This window comes from Cornus florida, unplaced genomic scaffold, assembly GCF_030987335.1.
Source record: "Cornus florida cultivar Cherokee Brave unplaced genomic scaffold, ASM3098733v1 CherokeeBrave_3.0.0_Hap2_Chr04, whole genome shotgun sequence".
Taxonomy (NCBI): domain Eukaryota; kingdom Viridiplantae; phylum Streptophyta; class Magnoliopsida; order Cornales; family Cornaceae; genus Cornus; species Cornus florida.
The window spans coordinates 107,164,969-107,179,190 of NW_026775574.1; the positions used below are offsets into that span (position 1 = coordinate 107,164,969).

The 14,222-nt window shown below is 34.9% G+C and overlaps 1 protein-coding gene across 2 annotated transcripts; it reads right to left on the reverse strand.

The window, feature by feature from the left end:
• Positions 1 to 4,365: 4,365 nt before the first annotated feature.
• LOC132304564 (probable uridine nucleosidase 2) lies at positions 4,366 to 11,045 on the reverse strand. Of its 2 annotated transcripts, XM_059802320.1 has the most exons (10): positions 10,912 to 11,045; positions 10,471 to 10,586; positions 10,153 to 10,212; positions 8,261 to 8,446; positions 8,074 to 8,178; positions 7,770 to 7,794; positions 7,479 to 7,559; positions 6,598 to 6,705; positions 6,388 to 6,523; positions 4,366 to 4,701 (listed from the first exon to the last, which is right to left on the reverse strand). In XM_059802320.1, exons 1-10 carry the CDS (start codon positions 10,955 to 10,957, stop codon positions 4,593 to 4,595), a joined length of 972 nt encoding a protein of 323 aa, XP_059658303.1. In that variant the 5' UTR covers positions 10,958 to 11,045; the 3' UTR covers positions 4,366 to 4,592. The 2 variants fall into 2 exon arrangements, with proteins under 2 accessions (XP_059658303.1, XP_059658304.1); XM_059802321.1 differs by lacking the exon at positions 7,770 to 7,794 and having other exon boundaries at positions 7,479 to 7,575; positions 10,912 to 11,044.
• Between the last annotated feature and the right edge of the window lie 3,177 nt (positions 11,046 to 14,222).

A 14,222-nucleotide genomic window follows, 5' to 3' on the forward strand; every position in this document is an offset into this window, starting at 1 on the left:
TTATTAATTCACACAAATTTCTTTTATCTTTTGAATGTGGAAGGTAATATATCAGTGATATATTAATTCAAATGTAAGTTGGCGAATCTAATAAGCTATTATATTCAATTACTTAATTAGTGATTGACCCTTAAATATATAAATTAGAAATAAATAAACTATTTATTTAAACTAATAAATAAATTGGATTTAATTAAACAAATAAAAAAACTAATTAACCAACCCTTAATTTATTTATAATTAGTCAAGTGATCAGTGATGTACTAAATCTGGTTTATTTGCTTTTATCCTTTAAGCATGCATATGTGATAATCCAATCATGTAAACATTCAAACACATATCATCCACGTAGCAATAAACAAAGACACAAAAGCTATATATATATATATATATATGTGTGTGTGTGTGTATGTAACCCAAACGTGCCAAGGTTTTTGAAGTGAGTGATAATAATTTTCAAAAAGTGTTTCAATGTGATATTGGGCCTCAAGTAAAATTAACCCTCAATTTTATAATTGAAAGTTAATTTTATTATTGGAGATACTCTAAGTCAAGCATTACACATGATTTCTTATACATATGCTATTTATTAGGGGTGACAATTCGTGTTCGTGGGTTATAATTGTATCGTATCGATGTAAGGGTATTATACTAAATAGGTAAATCTAAACCTGACTAATTTAATAATCGTATCAAGAACTCTCAACGCTAACCCAAACTGTTTATTAAATGGGTAAACGTATTAACCCGTTAATGACCTATTTATCAAAATGAGACATTTAATATTTAATCAAATAATAAATAATAGAAAATTTTTGTCACAATTAACCCAAATATTCAAAATAAGAAGAAAAATCATAAAGCGTAGACAAGGTTTATGTTGAAATGACTTAACTATCTATAGTAATTAGGTTTAAATAAGTAACATATTACATAGGTCATATTCATGATTATAACATGTTGAGTTAAACGGGTTGAACCCCTCAACCCCAACCCGACACGCTTAAGTAAATGGGTTAATCGTGTCAATCCGTTTATGACTCGAACCCGTTTAAGGCCAACCTAAATCCACTTATCTCGTATCGTGTTCGAGTCGTGTTGGCGAGTTGTATTGTAATTTGCCACCCCTACTATTTATACAATTATCCCTACAAAGCTGGACAACCTTTTTAATTTTTATTTGTTACCTAGGCATTTTTAATAGTAATATAGTGTTATGTTAAATATTAATAAAAAAATAAATCTACACAATTTAATATTACATTAAGTACATTTGCAAAAAAATAAAAAATGAAAATAGAAATAAATTACATTTTACATTATAATATTATGTGACACATATTAAGATAGTATATAAAATTATTTTTTATTTTGTAAGTTCACTTTATTGTCCGTAATGTAAATAGCTTTAAATTATACTTAAATAACAGTATCAAAATAGAAAATTGGTGTATTTTATAGTTCAGTATAATTGTCCTACTAAAAAATGTAACTATTGTTTAAGATATATATATATATATGATAAAAATGTATGCTTTATATATGGCGGAGATATATCAGTTTTATTGAAACACCCTGCCATAATGTAACTGATATGGTGCTTGTCCCTGTGGTGGCGGTGGTGCTAGTAAGGCTATGCTTGACCTTGAATACATGGAATTTGTGGAGTAAGTAAAGGTAATGGTTGTCTTTATCTTTACTGCTCATGCTGCCCCTGAATAGTCTTAGGACACTTCTTAGCTACTTGCCCAAGCTCTCCACACTCATAGCAACGTCCCTGACCAAATTGTCTCATATACTGATTTCCCGGTAGTTGATCATGTCCAGTCTGTGGTGCTCCATTTTGCTATCTATGGTTAGAAACCCCATCTCTCTGAACATTTAAATTGCCTTGTGCTTCTTCCAATGATGTCCATAGAATCTGCCACTATTACCACTTCATTTTTCAGCTGGCTGATAAGCAGAGTCTCTGTCATTCCGTTTCTCACCACTGAACTACTTATAGTCTCTCCTCATCTGACAATGTTGTAAAGCTGTATCAACCACCTGAGAATAAGTGGTGTAAGCCAGACTACCTGCAATCACTTGTTTGATGGGCAGATCAACCTATTAACAAACAAGTTCTCTTCTTTTCGTTTGTGTCCACCTCCTCTGGAGCAAATAAGGATAAATTGGTGAACTAGCTCCTACTCATACTCTGCAACTATCCTATCCCCCTGCTGTAAGTCAAGAAATTTTGTCTTCTTGGCTGCTCTTACTGCAAATGGGAAATACTCGTCATCAAAGCGAGCCTGAAACTGAGCTTAAATCAATATAGTCATCTCATCTGTAGTGGTAACAGACTCCCACCACTGCAAAGCATCACCCACAAGCTTGAAGCTGAACCTCTGTGCACTCAACCATGCAAAGATGATGCTCAATATTCTTCTTCCACTGATACGTTGTCTTCACATTCGTGGACCCTGAAAACTCTGGTGGGTTCCCCTTTGTGAAGGAATTCCTAACCTTCTCCCAAGCGTTAAGCTGGACAACTGGTATATGAGGTGATGCCTGCTAGGGAGGTTGCTGATTCTAAAGTGCAACTGTTACTCCTATAGTTACAACCTGAGCAATGATAGCAATGTGGGGAGGATACTCTGGAACCCTACCCTGGTCGATGCCCTGATCCTAATGCTCCTGATACTCCGGCTGCTCTTTCTTCGACTGCTGTTTCTCGTACAAAGGCAACTCCTGCTCTTGAACAACTCTCTGATTGCGAAGGCAATTTTGGCGCCAACACTCATGTCTCATTTCTCTCCTAGCCATTCTTCTTTCCCATCTTCTCCTGAAGCCAACCATTTTGTTAACACAGAATAAGATTGGCATTAGTACGCATTTAACGGACCGTAAGTAGAATACAATGAACCTTAATACTTAGTCTCTAAACAAAAGGATATGCTACGCGGAAGTCATATACTGATAAAACCCCTAGAGACACTTAAACTTGGAGTGCTCTGATACCAACTGTAATACACCCAATTTCCTAGCGCGGGTTGATCAAATCCTCGCCCAAAAATCAGGGGATATTAAACAATTAATAACAAACAAGCACATAATACAAATGAATAAATAAGAATAAATAATAATTACGTTAAAAGGAAAATTAAATAATAATTAAATAATAAATTCATCAATAAATAATCCTCCAATAAATACTGACGTAATAGTAAACCTCCAAGAAGCACAACTCGGGAATCCGTATCTCATGGCCCCCTAAATAAATCCGATAAACCGAAATAAATAATATCTAAATCTGAAGAATAAAACCATGAGGTAATATCCTACATTGATGAATCCGGAAGAATGATGAAGACTATCTATGATCGCACGAACTCAACTCTAAGACTGAAACTGATGCGGACCTGAAAAATATTAACAATGGTGGGTTAAACCCATGAGAAGTCCTTTCTACTACAACCCAATTAGAGAATCGATAAACAATCCATCTCTAGCTAAAACTCATGCAATAGCTATGTAGTCATACATATATATACATACTAACAGACACTCACTGTGTGTATGACAGTCTCAAACTGATAGAGGGTATCACCCAAAATCGTACACAAGGTGGTCAAGCATCCCCTATACTACCAGGGCCAATAAATCACCTATACAAGCTACTTGTCTCCGGCAATATACACCTTAGTCTTAACCACTGATCCTGAGGCCACAAATGAACTCGTATCAGGGCAACTACAAATATAGAATTTCATTAACCAAGTACCAACAATGGCACAATATAGTGAGTCTAAACTTATTAATCAGCTCATCTACACATCCATACATCGTAGTCATATCTAACAATGACAACATACCAAGGAGACTAAGCTCTTATTAGCCATCTCAGTAATTTCATCTGTTGCAAAAAAGAGTGCCTTAAGACAAACTTTAACTTTCATTTTTATAATGCTAAAGGCTGCTATGTTCTAGTTTAGACATGCCCTAATCATTGGATCCGGAAGATTAACCAAAACAGAAGATGAAGGAGAAAGCAAAATCATACTGCTCTTTTACTTTTAGGCTTGTTCGTTCAACCAGAGACGAACTCAAAAAATGTAGAGAACAGTACTCTGCCTCATTTTTACTCAAAATAATGTAAAAATGTAGAGGCAGATTGATAAGTAGGCCAACCTGCTTATGCATTACTTAATTTACTTCCTTCAATGTAAGGCAAAAAATGAGCATGTTATCGCTTAGGTCTTTTTCTACTTCGGTTGTATCTCGAGGTAAACCCAAACACCCATCACAATTTGCTAACTATGGCCACTGTCATTTCTACCACATGGGTAAAAAAAAAAAAAAAAATTCTACCACATGACGGTCATATTTTGTTGTTAACAGAACCTTAGTAAATAAAATAATATAAAAAATTATATTTGTTGTGTCACATCTCCCTTGTGAGTGATGAGAATTAGACAATTTTCCTTATTACAAGGAGGAGGGAATTACTTTTCAGAATCTCATCTGAGTGTAGCATATAACTGAACCAAAATCACGCACAAAGTCACACCAACAGCAACCAATCAAGAGACTTGATGATTAGTCCGCATGCTCTAGGAATCCATAAGCCGTTCCATCACCAATTTGACAACAGTTGGAGCATCAACAGTGACTGCCACCTTAACCACGGGTCTATCGGACCACTCAGTAACTTCAGCAAACCTGGTTTATCATGAAAAAGGTAATAAAATGAGTTGACATAGGCGACCACGAAGTCTATTGTCCAAGTAAACCTGGTTTATCATGAAAAAGGTAATAAAATGAGTTGACATAGGCGACCACGAAGTCTATTGTCCAAGTATCTGCATAATTAGATCATATATATTAAATATGGGAAGATTGAATAAAAAAGGAACGGCATCATAAAGTCATTTTAACTTTTAACTTCTGCCACATCATTAAATCAAATCAATGCAAGAATGTGGCATATCCAAAACTCCTGATCTGTGGCAAGAAAACAATAAATCAGATCAATGCAAGAATTCCGTGGCTCTCATTTATCATATATGGATTGAAAGAAATAACTGAATGTATGAAAATAATTGTAACAACAGAGGTATTATGCTGAACATCGCTAGGGACATGAAAGGTAGGCAGGCTAGGCTCAAGGTAATGAAATATTCTAATATTGCACTGCTTATTTGGCATTTAAGTTCGGTGAAAAGTTCGTAGTATTTAGAAATTGTATTGTTTGCTTTTATCCTCTAACAAATTATAAGGCTAGTGGCTTGGCTAATGGTATCATATGGAGCAGCCTCGTTTTACTATTCATTTGCTGGTTGCTTTATAGCAGAGAGCACTCCGTGCTTCTGTCCATGCAAGTGTTTACCATTCAATAGAACTCACTCTAGCATAGTGAAACACGCGCACGCACGCACACAAACACATACATTTCTTCATTATTTTCCAATTCCCTACTGTTTCCTCTTCACTTCAAGACCATTAAAACAAAATATTATAAATGTGTAACATACCTTCTTTATCATATTGCTGCCTTATAACGATTCAAAAAAGAATTTATCATCTATACTTGTTCATCTCTTGGTATGGCACCAAGTGTAGCTTAATAATGTTAAAAGACTTTAGAGCACTGCTGCTCTATTTATGTATCTTTGCCTTGTAATAGTCTTTTCATTAAAATAAACTGAAGAAACCAAGTAAACAGAGTTTCAAAGGTTTCTGCCCGAAATGCAACAAGTTCATCTGCCTATAACAAACTAAAAGCACCAAACTGATTTTATTTAACAAAGTTAATTTTTCATTGATGGTGTGTTTCAAATTCCACATCCCAGTTTACAGAATGCGGAGCACCCTAGTGATTATGCGTGTGAATGCATACATGTGTAGATGGACTTAAGCCTGTTTTTTTCTCAGCTTACTGTTATGAATATCTCTATTATGTTAATCTTTGACTTCAACAGACATTTATGACAAGTTCAATAATACACATCATTTTAAGTATGCAACCTTCCACACAGTCTTTCATTGTAGCTTAAATTCTTATAGGCTCTGAAGACAGATGAAATGGAATCAATCTCTATTGTGTTCTAGAGCATTATAAGAATCTACTTTGTTTTCTTTGGTCATAAATTGTTTCATGTTATTTCACATAGCACAATAGAAGTGATATTTTCAATCATTCTTGTCTGTTTTTGTCTTAATACTCATTCCTGGTCAAATCGCAAAACCATCTTTTTTTGTTTGTTTGTTATCATCATTTGGGAATATGGTTAAGCCACCATATTATGCAATAAATTTGAGCATTTGACATGCAATAAAGATCAAGTTTTACATTCATCCTCATGTCTAAGATAGAAGTGGTGATTTAGAGTGCGCAGAAAATCCCACCTTTTCTGTTTGTTATAAAATAATGTGAGGCCCCTTGTGATGCCAATTGTTTGGACTCTAACTACACCCTCTGTGTAAGTGATCAGTGAAGGATTAACAGCTGCAAGAAGGGCCGTTGGATCATGAAGGTAAACGCCTGCATCAAATCCAAAGCTACCATCAGAACAACAATCTGATATTGCTTCCTAAGCTCTAAGTCCAATAAACAACCTTTCGTGCTGTATGCATTATGATGATAAGAGAAGTACACATCTAGGATCTTGCACAGGTACTGGGCAAATTTTCCACCAGACGCTGCCAGTTTTTTTCTATCAGCATCTACATTGAGCAGATATAGGTATAAATTAGATAGAAAAAAGACCTATGTAACAATATACAAAAATGTATTTACATCTTATTTTTGCAAATCTGTCATGAGGCCGACCTCGTTGTTTTCTTTTCTTTTCTTTTCTTTTTTTTTATTTTTTTTTTTTTTTATTTTTTTTTTATCTAAGGCGCTGGGAGGGGTTGGACCAAATACCTTTGGCATCATTTGCACAAAGTAGCTGCTCCCAGGATTCAAACCCACATTATTATGCCTGAAAGCCCAAGCAATGAACCCTTTATAAAGTATTCATCTAACTAGCCCCAAGTAGTCATGCTATGGCTTTGTTGAGTTCAAATAATTGGCTTGGATGTTGTCATGAAAAACTCAAAACTTGAAAATACTGAGTTTTTTTGGGCAACAAGGTACTGTAAATGGTTCACAAAAGGTGGAAATTTGAGACTGTTGGGCTACATTTGGTCCTCTTAAAGCATGCTAGTGGAATATTTTTTTCTCTCCAACAGTTCCTTTTTCTGCTCCGCCATCCTGGGACCCAAATGATGTGTTAAAGAGAAAAAAAAATTGATCCAGATGGCCACATATAAGAATCAGAGTGCAGTGCAAGATAAGATAATTTACCGTATAACATATAAAAATTGATATAAAGGCCACTACTTGAAACAATGGGAGGATACACAACATTATAGATACAGCTCTAGGGACAGAATAACTACAAAAGAGAATTGAACAACTGGGACATATCTTGCAAGCCAAGCGATGCTTTTACCGGTAAAAACAACTTGATGGGTAACATTTATCCCGACAGCCAAAACGTCTGCTCCACTTGTGAATACAATATCTGCAGCATCTGGATCACCAAAAATCTGGTCATCCAATCCAGTGACAGGAAAGGACGTGAGAAAGAGAAAGCTAGGTAAAAGCAAAGCTAAAAATTATTTCACGATGTTAGGTGAATAGGACTCAGGTTTTGGCAAATTTAGTATATATAAACCAAAGTCTGGAACTTTTGTTATTTTCTAACTTAGTTTAGAAATTTCCAAAAGTTAGTGTGAGGTACCTCTCAGGGTCGATAATGGAAATTCCTGCTACATTCAAGGGTAATTTGTTAATCTTTGCATACAATGGCATATACAATGATGAACGCTAGAAAGGATTGAGTTATAATAAAGGAACATGGACAAGTAAGCACGTCAGAAACATTTTAAGAAATGATTGAGTTATAAAAAAGAACATGGACACGTAAGAATGTCAGAAACATGGTCAGACATTATTAGCAGGCTAGCAGCACATACTTCAGTTTTGAGGTCAGTCTTTACACTCTGTGTCCCTAAAAGGCCCAATCACAGATTATGGCAACTTACATTGGCCTCTGATGCAGGATTTACATTTCCATTTACTGCAAAAGCACCACCAAGAAGAACAATCTGACCTATGTTTTTTGTAAATGAAGGATCCAATTGTATAGCCTGTATCAATTGATAAATATAATAAGTAATACTTTCTATGAATCTTTTCATCAGTAACCAGCAAGAAGATGAAGAACCTGACCAGAGCGATATTTGTTAGGGGACCCAGGGCCACCACAGTGACTTCTCCAGGGTAAAGGTTAGCTTGCTGGACAAGAAAAGCAGCTGCTGACTGTTCAATTGGTTTTCCTATTGGTGGAGGAAAGTTTTGGTTTCCAAGTCCATCAGCGCCATGTACAAAATCAGCTATACGGAGTTTTGTACCTTTCTATACATTAAAAAGATACAACTTCATCGATCATGACATCCAAGCACAAAGATCAGTTGTATACTTCTAATGGAGTATATCATTTGTGTGGATAAGAATTGTGTCATAATGCATAAGATTTACTCATCCAGACAGGAGTAACTTTGAAAAGTTATCTACTTGGTGTAAGCTGTATCAGACCAATATAGATGTCATGAATTTTCAATAATATAATATTATCCGTAAAAATGGAGGTTAGGCATTCATGAAGATTTCGAATTACATTGCATATAGAAACCATAAAATTTAAGAGCTAGCAATTACTCCCAACTAACTGTCATGTTCAATATTACTCATACACAAGTGTATTCAATTAAAAGCCATTTTTGACTTATTTGAGAATGTATCCATGCACAAGGGTATGGCTTCAGCTTAACTAGAAACTTCTTCAGTTATTTGGAATTTCCCTCAATTCTTAGGAGAATATTACAAAAAGCGGTAAATATGTTTTTTTTTTTTGGTGCTATGTGGTGGGAACAAATTCCACCTGAATATTAAAGAAATAGTCCTCTTAATGTGGGCAAAAAAAAAACGTGTGTGTGCAGAAACTCGTTCAACTTTGACAAGTCAACTAATTATCACACAACACTCAAAAACACAATTTTACAAAAGATTGAACTACTGAATCAAAGCTAAAGATTATTAAGCAAAGATCATATATCTTTATTCGAGGTCTTGGCCTCTATTTATAAGCAATTTACAGGTAATTGAATCTTTTTAGGACTCACCTTATTTGTACCTTAAGACTCTCAATTACAATATATGATCCTTATTATAAGGATATACATGATTTGGTTTCCTTAGATTGTAATCCTTCTTCTAATAAAATTACTACTAAAAATGGATTTAGCAGTAATTTGGGCCTGGAGCTCTATTATTTCGGGCCTTCTTAATGTATCCAGCCCACCATATCCGGTTGGGCCGTCCCAGACTTCTTGCTAAGGCCCAGTTTGAAAGTTGAATAGTCTTTGTGTTTACAGTGGTCCCCTCATGTGATGATGTGTCGTCTTTTTATTGGTGGGAAAGTATTTTCCCTCCACAAAATGTTATAGAAATTTTCCAATGAAGGTCTTGGCGTTGCCGTCATATAAACCTGATATCAGTTTTTTATGAAGTATCCATCTAAAAATTCTTTCTCTCTCTCTCTCTCCCCCATTCTTCTTCTTCTTCTTCTTTATTTTTATTTTCTGGTAGGGGTGGCAAGAAGGAAATCATTTCTAGTACAGCAAATGAACCTGAAGGAACAGCTACTACATCAACATATTATACATTTTATTTGGTTCTACAAAACAGAATGTAAAAAAATAAAAAATCAACAACATAACATTAAATGCTTTAAAGATTTAGTACAGATATTACAACGCCTTTATTTTAGAATGTGAATGGAATCCAAAACAATCATTCATGCTCCTGACATGTGAAGTACTGCAGACCTTAGCTATGAACACAGGGTAAAAAATGGTGAATCTTAATCAAGTTTGACCAATATGACTTTTGCAAGCATGATTTCTAGATTCACTCTCAGTCTGAAGGAAAAAAAGGGGAGTGCACTTATTTACTAAATTAATAGAAAGGGAAAGGGAAAGGGAAAGGGAAAGCTCGAGGACAAAAGTATAATTTTTTTATAAAAGATGGAATCTGAAGAGGGGTTATTGCGAAATTCATACAGTGACTGTGACATGAGATCCTTCAGCCACAGGAATATCAGTCCTCCCTGCAACCTCCAACTGACACATAAAAACAGCTCAAGAATTACTATGATTAGCAAACGAATCTCCATAATAACCAAATCTAAGTAATAATGCAAAATGAAGTCATCAAATATTTGATCTACTTGCAGTTGAAAAGTTTTACAGCGAACCAAAGCTCAGACCATTGTTTACTTTTACTAAAAAGAATGTAAAGTCTCATAAATTCAACTGTTCTATATTACAGAAATAAAATAAAGTTGACAAGTATTAAGAACAATTTTTTATTTTTTTTACCAAATGTAAAGCATTTCTAGTAGCAAGAGTTGTATAAACGTTCCCATAAATAGTTGTGAGTCCAATGACCTCCACTTCTGGCGATCGCAATGCCACGAATATTGCCATGGCATCATCTGCACACACAGCGTAATAATATGAGAAACAAGAAAGGTAGAAAATTCGAATGCTCCATTCTGGAGATAAAAGAAGAAAATCTTGGTATGTGTTCTTGTTGATTTGGTTTGGGACCGGAAATATGACTGTCCAATTCGTCGAATCAGTGTTAGTTCGTTATTCAATTTTCCTAAAAGCAATCTATGAAACGAAGGGTATAAATCTCTAGATCTTTCACATCTCAGAAAGGCGATACTTTCGAAAATAGTGAGAAAGCAATATATGTATATTATTCATATATGCATGAAAAATTGAAGAGAAGGGACCCTAGCAAAGAGAGCTTACCTATTCCAGGGTCGGTGTCGATGATGATCTTCTTTGGAACTGCCATGAGGAAGGGGATTTTCGATTTCAGACAACCAAAGGGAAGGAAAGTAAAAATCAATTTTGGTTCTTATTTGTTTTTGGGTAAATTGCACCGAGGTTTCGATTAACGCCAATCAGGACATGGTCAACGCACTTTTTTTACATTGACACCCCCTCACATCTGAAAAGTTTACCTACACACCCCCCACCAGACATTGAGACATAAAAAAAAATTGACCATTTAACTTAGTCAACAAATACATAAAAAATGTTAATTTACCAATATAACCCACCAAAATCACCTTTATTTCCCATTTAGTTATGATATGGATTAATGTACCATTGTTAGGATACGAGAATATATTATTTTAGATGGATTGGCTAATAAATTAAGTCACATCTATTCGTGTCAGGTCACAGAACCATGTGAATGGCATGCCATTGAAAGACTATGGCGGATAGGTTACTTTTATGTTCTGGATATGATAGATTTATATATATATATGGATATGTGCCATGATATGAGCTTGAGTTATCAGGATCAGTGGTTAGGGAATGTATTGCCTAGGATGCATAGCTGGATATAGTGGATAGTTGTGTGTCCTGGTAGATCATGGTACTCATGCTCACTATATGTGCGTTTTGCATGTTGCCTACTATTCAGGTTGAGGCCACCCTATAGTCCAGTAAAAGTCATTTAGTGTGTATCTATATATATACGGGATATGTAATTATTGTATGAGTTGACTAGGATGTATATGTGTATCGGGTATCTATTTGGGATGTAGTAGAGTAGAACTTGTTTGTGGGCCTGACCCACTATTATTTTTCAGGTGTTCGTCAGGTGTAGAGATTGTTCGTGTTGAGCAGAAACCACTCTTCTGATTCTAAAAGGATTTTATTTTCAGTTTAGACATTTGTTTGGATTATTATTTCCGGTTTGGATTTTATTAGAGGTCCACATTATAGATTCCCAAGTCGTAATCTAGAGGATTAATGGTATTAGAGTATTTGGATATTTATTGGAGGGTTATTATTATTGGAGGATTTATTATTCGTTTCATTTCAGCTTTATTTATTTATTCTTATTATCTTTTGTATTCTGTGTTTATTTATTACCTTAATTATTTGATATCCTTTGGTTTTGGACATAGACTTGATTAACCTATGGCTCTAAAATTAGTGGGTATCATAAGTCTCTTCCATCACCAGTTAAATTTCTCCATTTGAAGCTAATAAATTGACAATTGCGGGTTAGAGAGAGGTGAAGAAAATCTTATGAAAAGTTTGTGTATTGAAAAAATAAAAAATTTCAGTGGTGTAAATCCTTTACCTAGAATTGTCGGCACAGTGCAACCCAAAACCTCCTCGGCCAATAAGGTTTTCCTTGATTTATCCAATTCAGGTTTGGCTTCTTGAATTGCTATTCTGAACTGAATTGTGTAATGTCTCAGATTTTTTAAATTTTTTTTGAATTTTTATTTTAATTATTTTTTGTACCTCGTTTTGTGTGCTATGCGGGTCCCGAGGGCCGTCTTAGTCATTTTCTTGAGCCAATGGTTTTATAAGTTCATTTTAATTATTTTAAGTCAATTAGATGTGATGGGATTATTTTTAGAATTTTTCGAAAGTCAGGACGATTTCCGGGTTCGAGAGCTTCTCCCGGTTTTGTCATTTTAAGTGAAGGGCATTATAGTCATGGCACACGCATATACATATAAGTGTATCTATATATTAGAGGAGATATTTTGTGGGACAAGGTTGACATTGTGATGGATGAATGAGGGCAATATGGTAACTTGGCCTAAAGTTAGTAACCATAGGATGGTGACACTTGACACCAATGGAATCACAAAACAAAAATGAAGACCAAACCCCCCCATTTTCCTTCTCATTTTCAAAATTCCATTCTCTCTCTTTAGTTCTTCTTTCACTCTTTCTATATCTATATACATTATATACACATAAGCTTCAAGGTCATTTTTGAGAGGGCTTTGATGAGTTTTTGGAGATGACCAAAAAAGGAAAATGGATGAGCAAGGAAAGGGCTTCCATTAGGGATTTCTAATGCCTAAAACCTTGGCTTTTATTGAGTACAAATGCCATATTTTTTTTTTTATCAATCTCATTCTTGAATGTCAAAGTGTAAATTGACACGTTAGTAATTTGTTGAAGTGTGGAAGCATGCTAGTATGTGGGAAATTATGTGTTTGATTTCATGCTAAGTATGTGTATTACATGACTTCGGTATAAAGTTGTTTAACATGAGAATTCTAGCATGATTTGTGGTGATATGAGATTCTATGATTAGCATGCTTATATGTGGTTATAACAAAGTGACGTGTTGTGCTTAATTTAAATGAAAATGTTATGCTTATGATCATATTAATGGGAATGCCATGAATGGGTTGAATTCTAAAAAAATGCTATATTTATGCCATTGTTGAAATTATAATAAGATTGAAATCAATTGGATGAAATGAGGCATATGCATGATATGGCGGGAAGTGAGAATGAAAAAAAGGATTTTGAAATGATTTTTATAAAAATGAACCGGATTTCGCGAACCCGGTGCTAGCTTGTCCTAGAGGAAGCACGGTCTGGTGTAGGATGTGAAAAAGTTGATGCAAATTCCCAAATGGTTGCTGGATTTGGAACCAAGGATAGTTATCAATCTCGCCTCAGTAAAATTGATTAGCGGTTTTCAAAATGTGAGTTTAGGGTCGGTGGAGACGAAGTTTAGGGCCGGTAGAGGCCAAGTTATAGTCGGTTGAGACCAAGGTTGGAAGAACGTCAGGCATTGCATTGGATTTTATGCATATTTGTATTGAAATGCCTAAATGGTACTATTAGGATTGAATTGTGAACTAAATGCTATGAAATCCCCAAGTATGATCCCAGTTTTCTTTTATCCCGAATATGTGATGTGGGGCTCAAGGGAGTTCAAAGTTGGCGCCTTAGGCATTGATGTGTGTTTTATATTACCACTTGTAATAGTGCGAATCTTTGTAGGATATGACTATATAGAGGGTATTGATTGCACAGGGAGATGAGTGTTCTTTGCTTTGTTTCTAACTAATCCAATTTTCTTTTTGGTTTACAGGTAACTGATTGAATTGGTTGATTGGATCTCATGAATATAAAATGAAATTAAACTAAAATTAAGTTAAAGAGATCATAGAGAGAATGTCTTAGGGCTTTGACTTCACCACGAACTTTGTACTATGGTTAACTGTTCAATTCTGAGGTTTTAACAATTTATATTTTAAATTAATTAAACTCAATAACAT

Bases quoted from the DNA above. Each gene is read 5' to 3' on its own strand.
- LOC132304564 (XM_059802320.1), bottom strand. From the start codon at position 10,957: ATGGCAGTTCCAAAGAAGATCATCATCGACACCGACCCTGGAATAG. The intron at 10,587-10,911 runs GTAAGCTCTCTT...CTGTGTGTGCAG, and splicing joins CGACACCGACCCTGGAATAG to ATGATGCCATGGCAATATTC. The intron at 10,213-10,470 runs GTAAAAAAAATA...TTTATGTGTCAG, and splicing joins CTAGAAATGCTTTACATTTG to TTGGAGGTTGCAGGGAGGAC.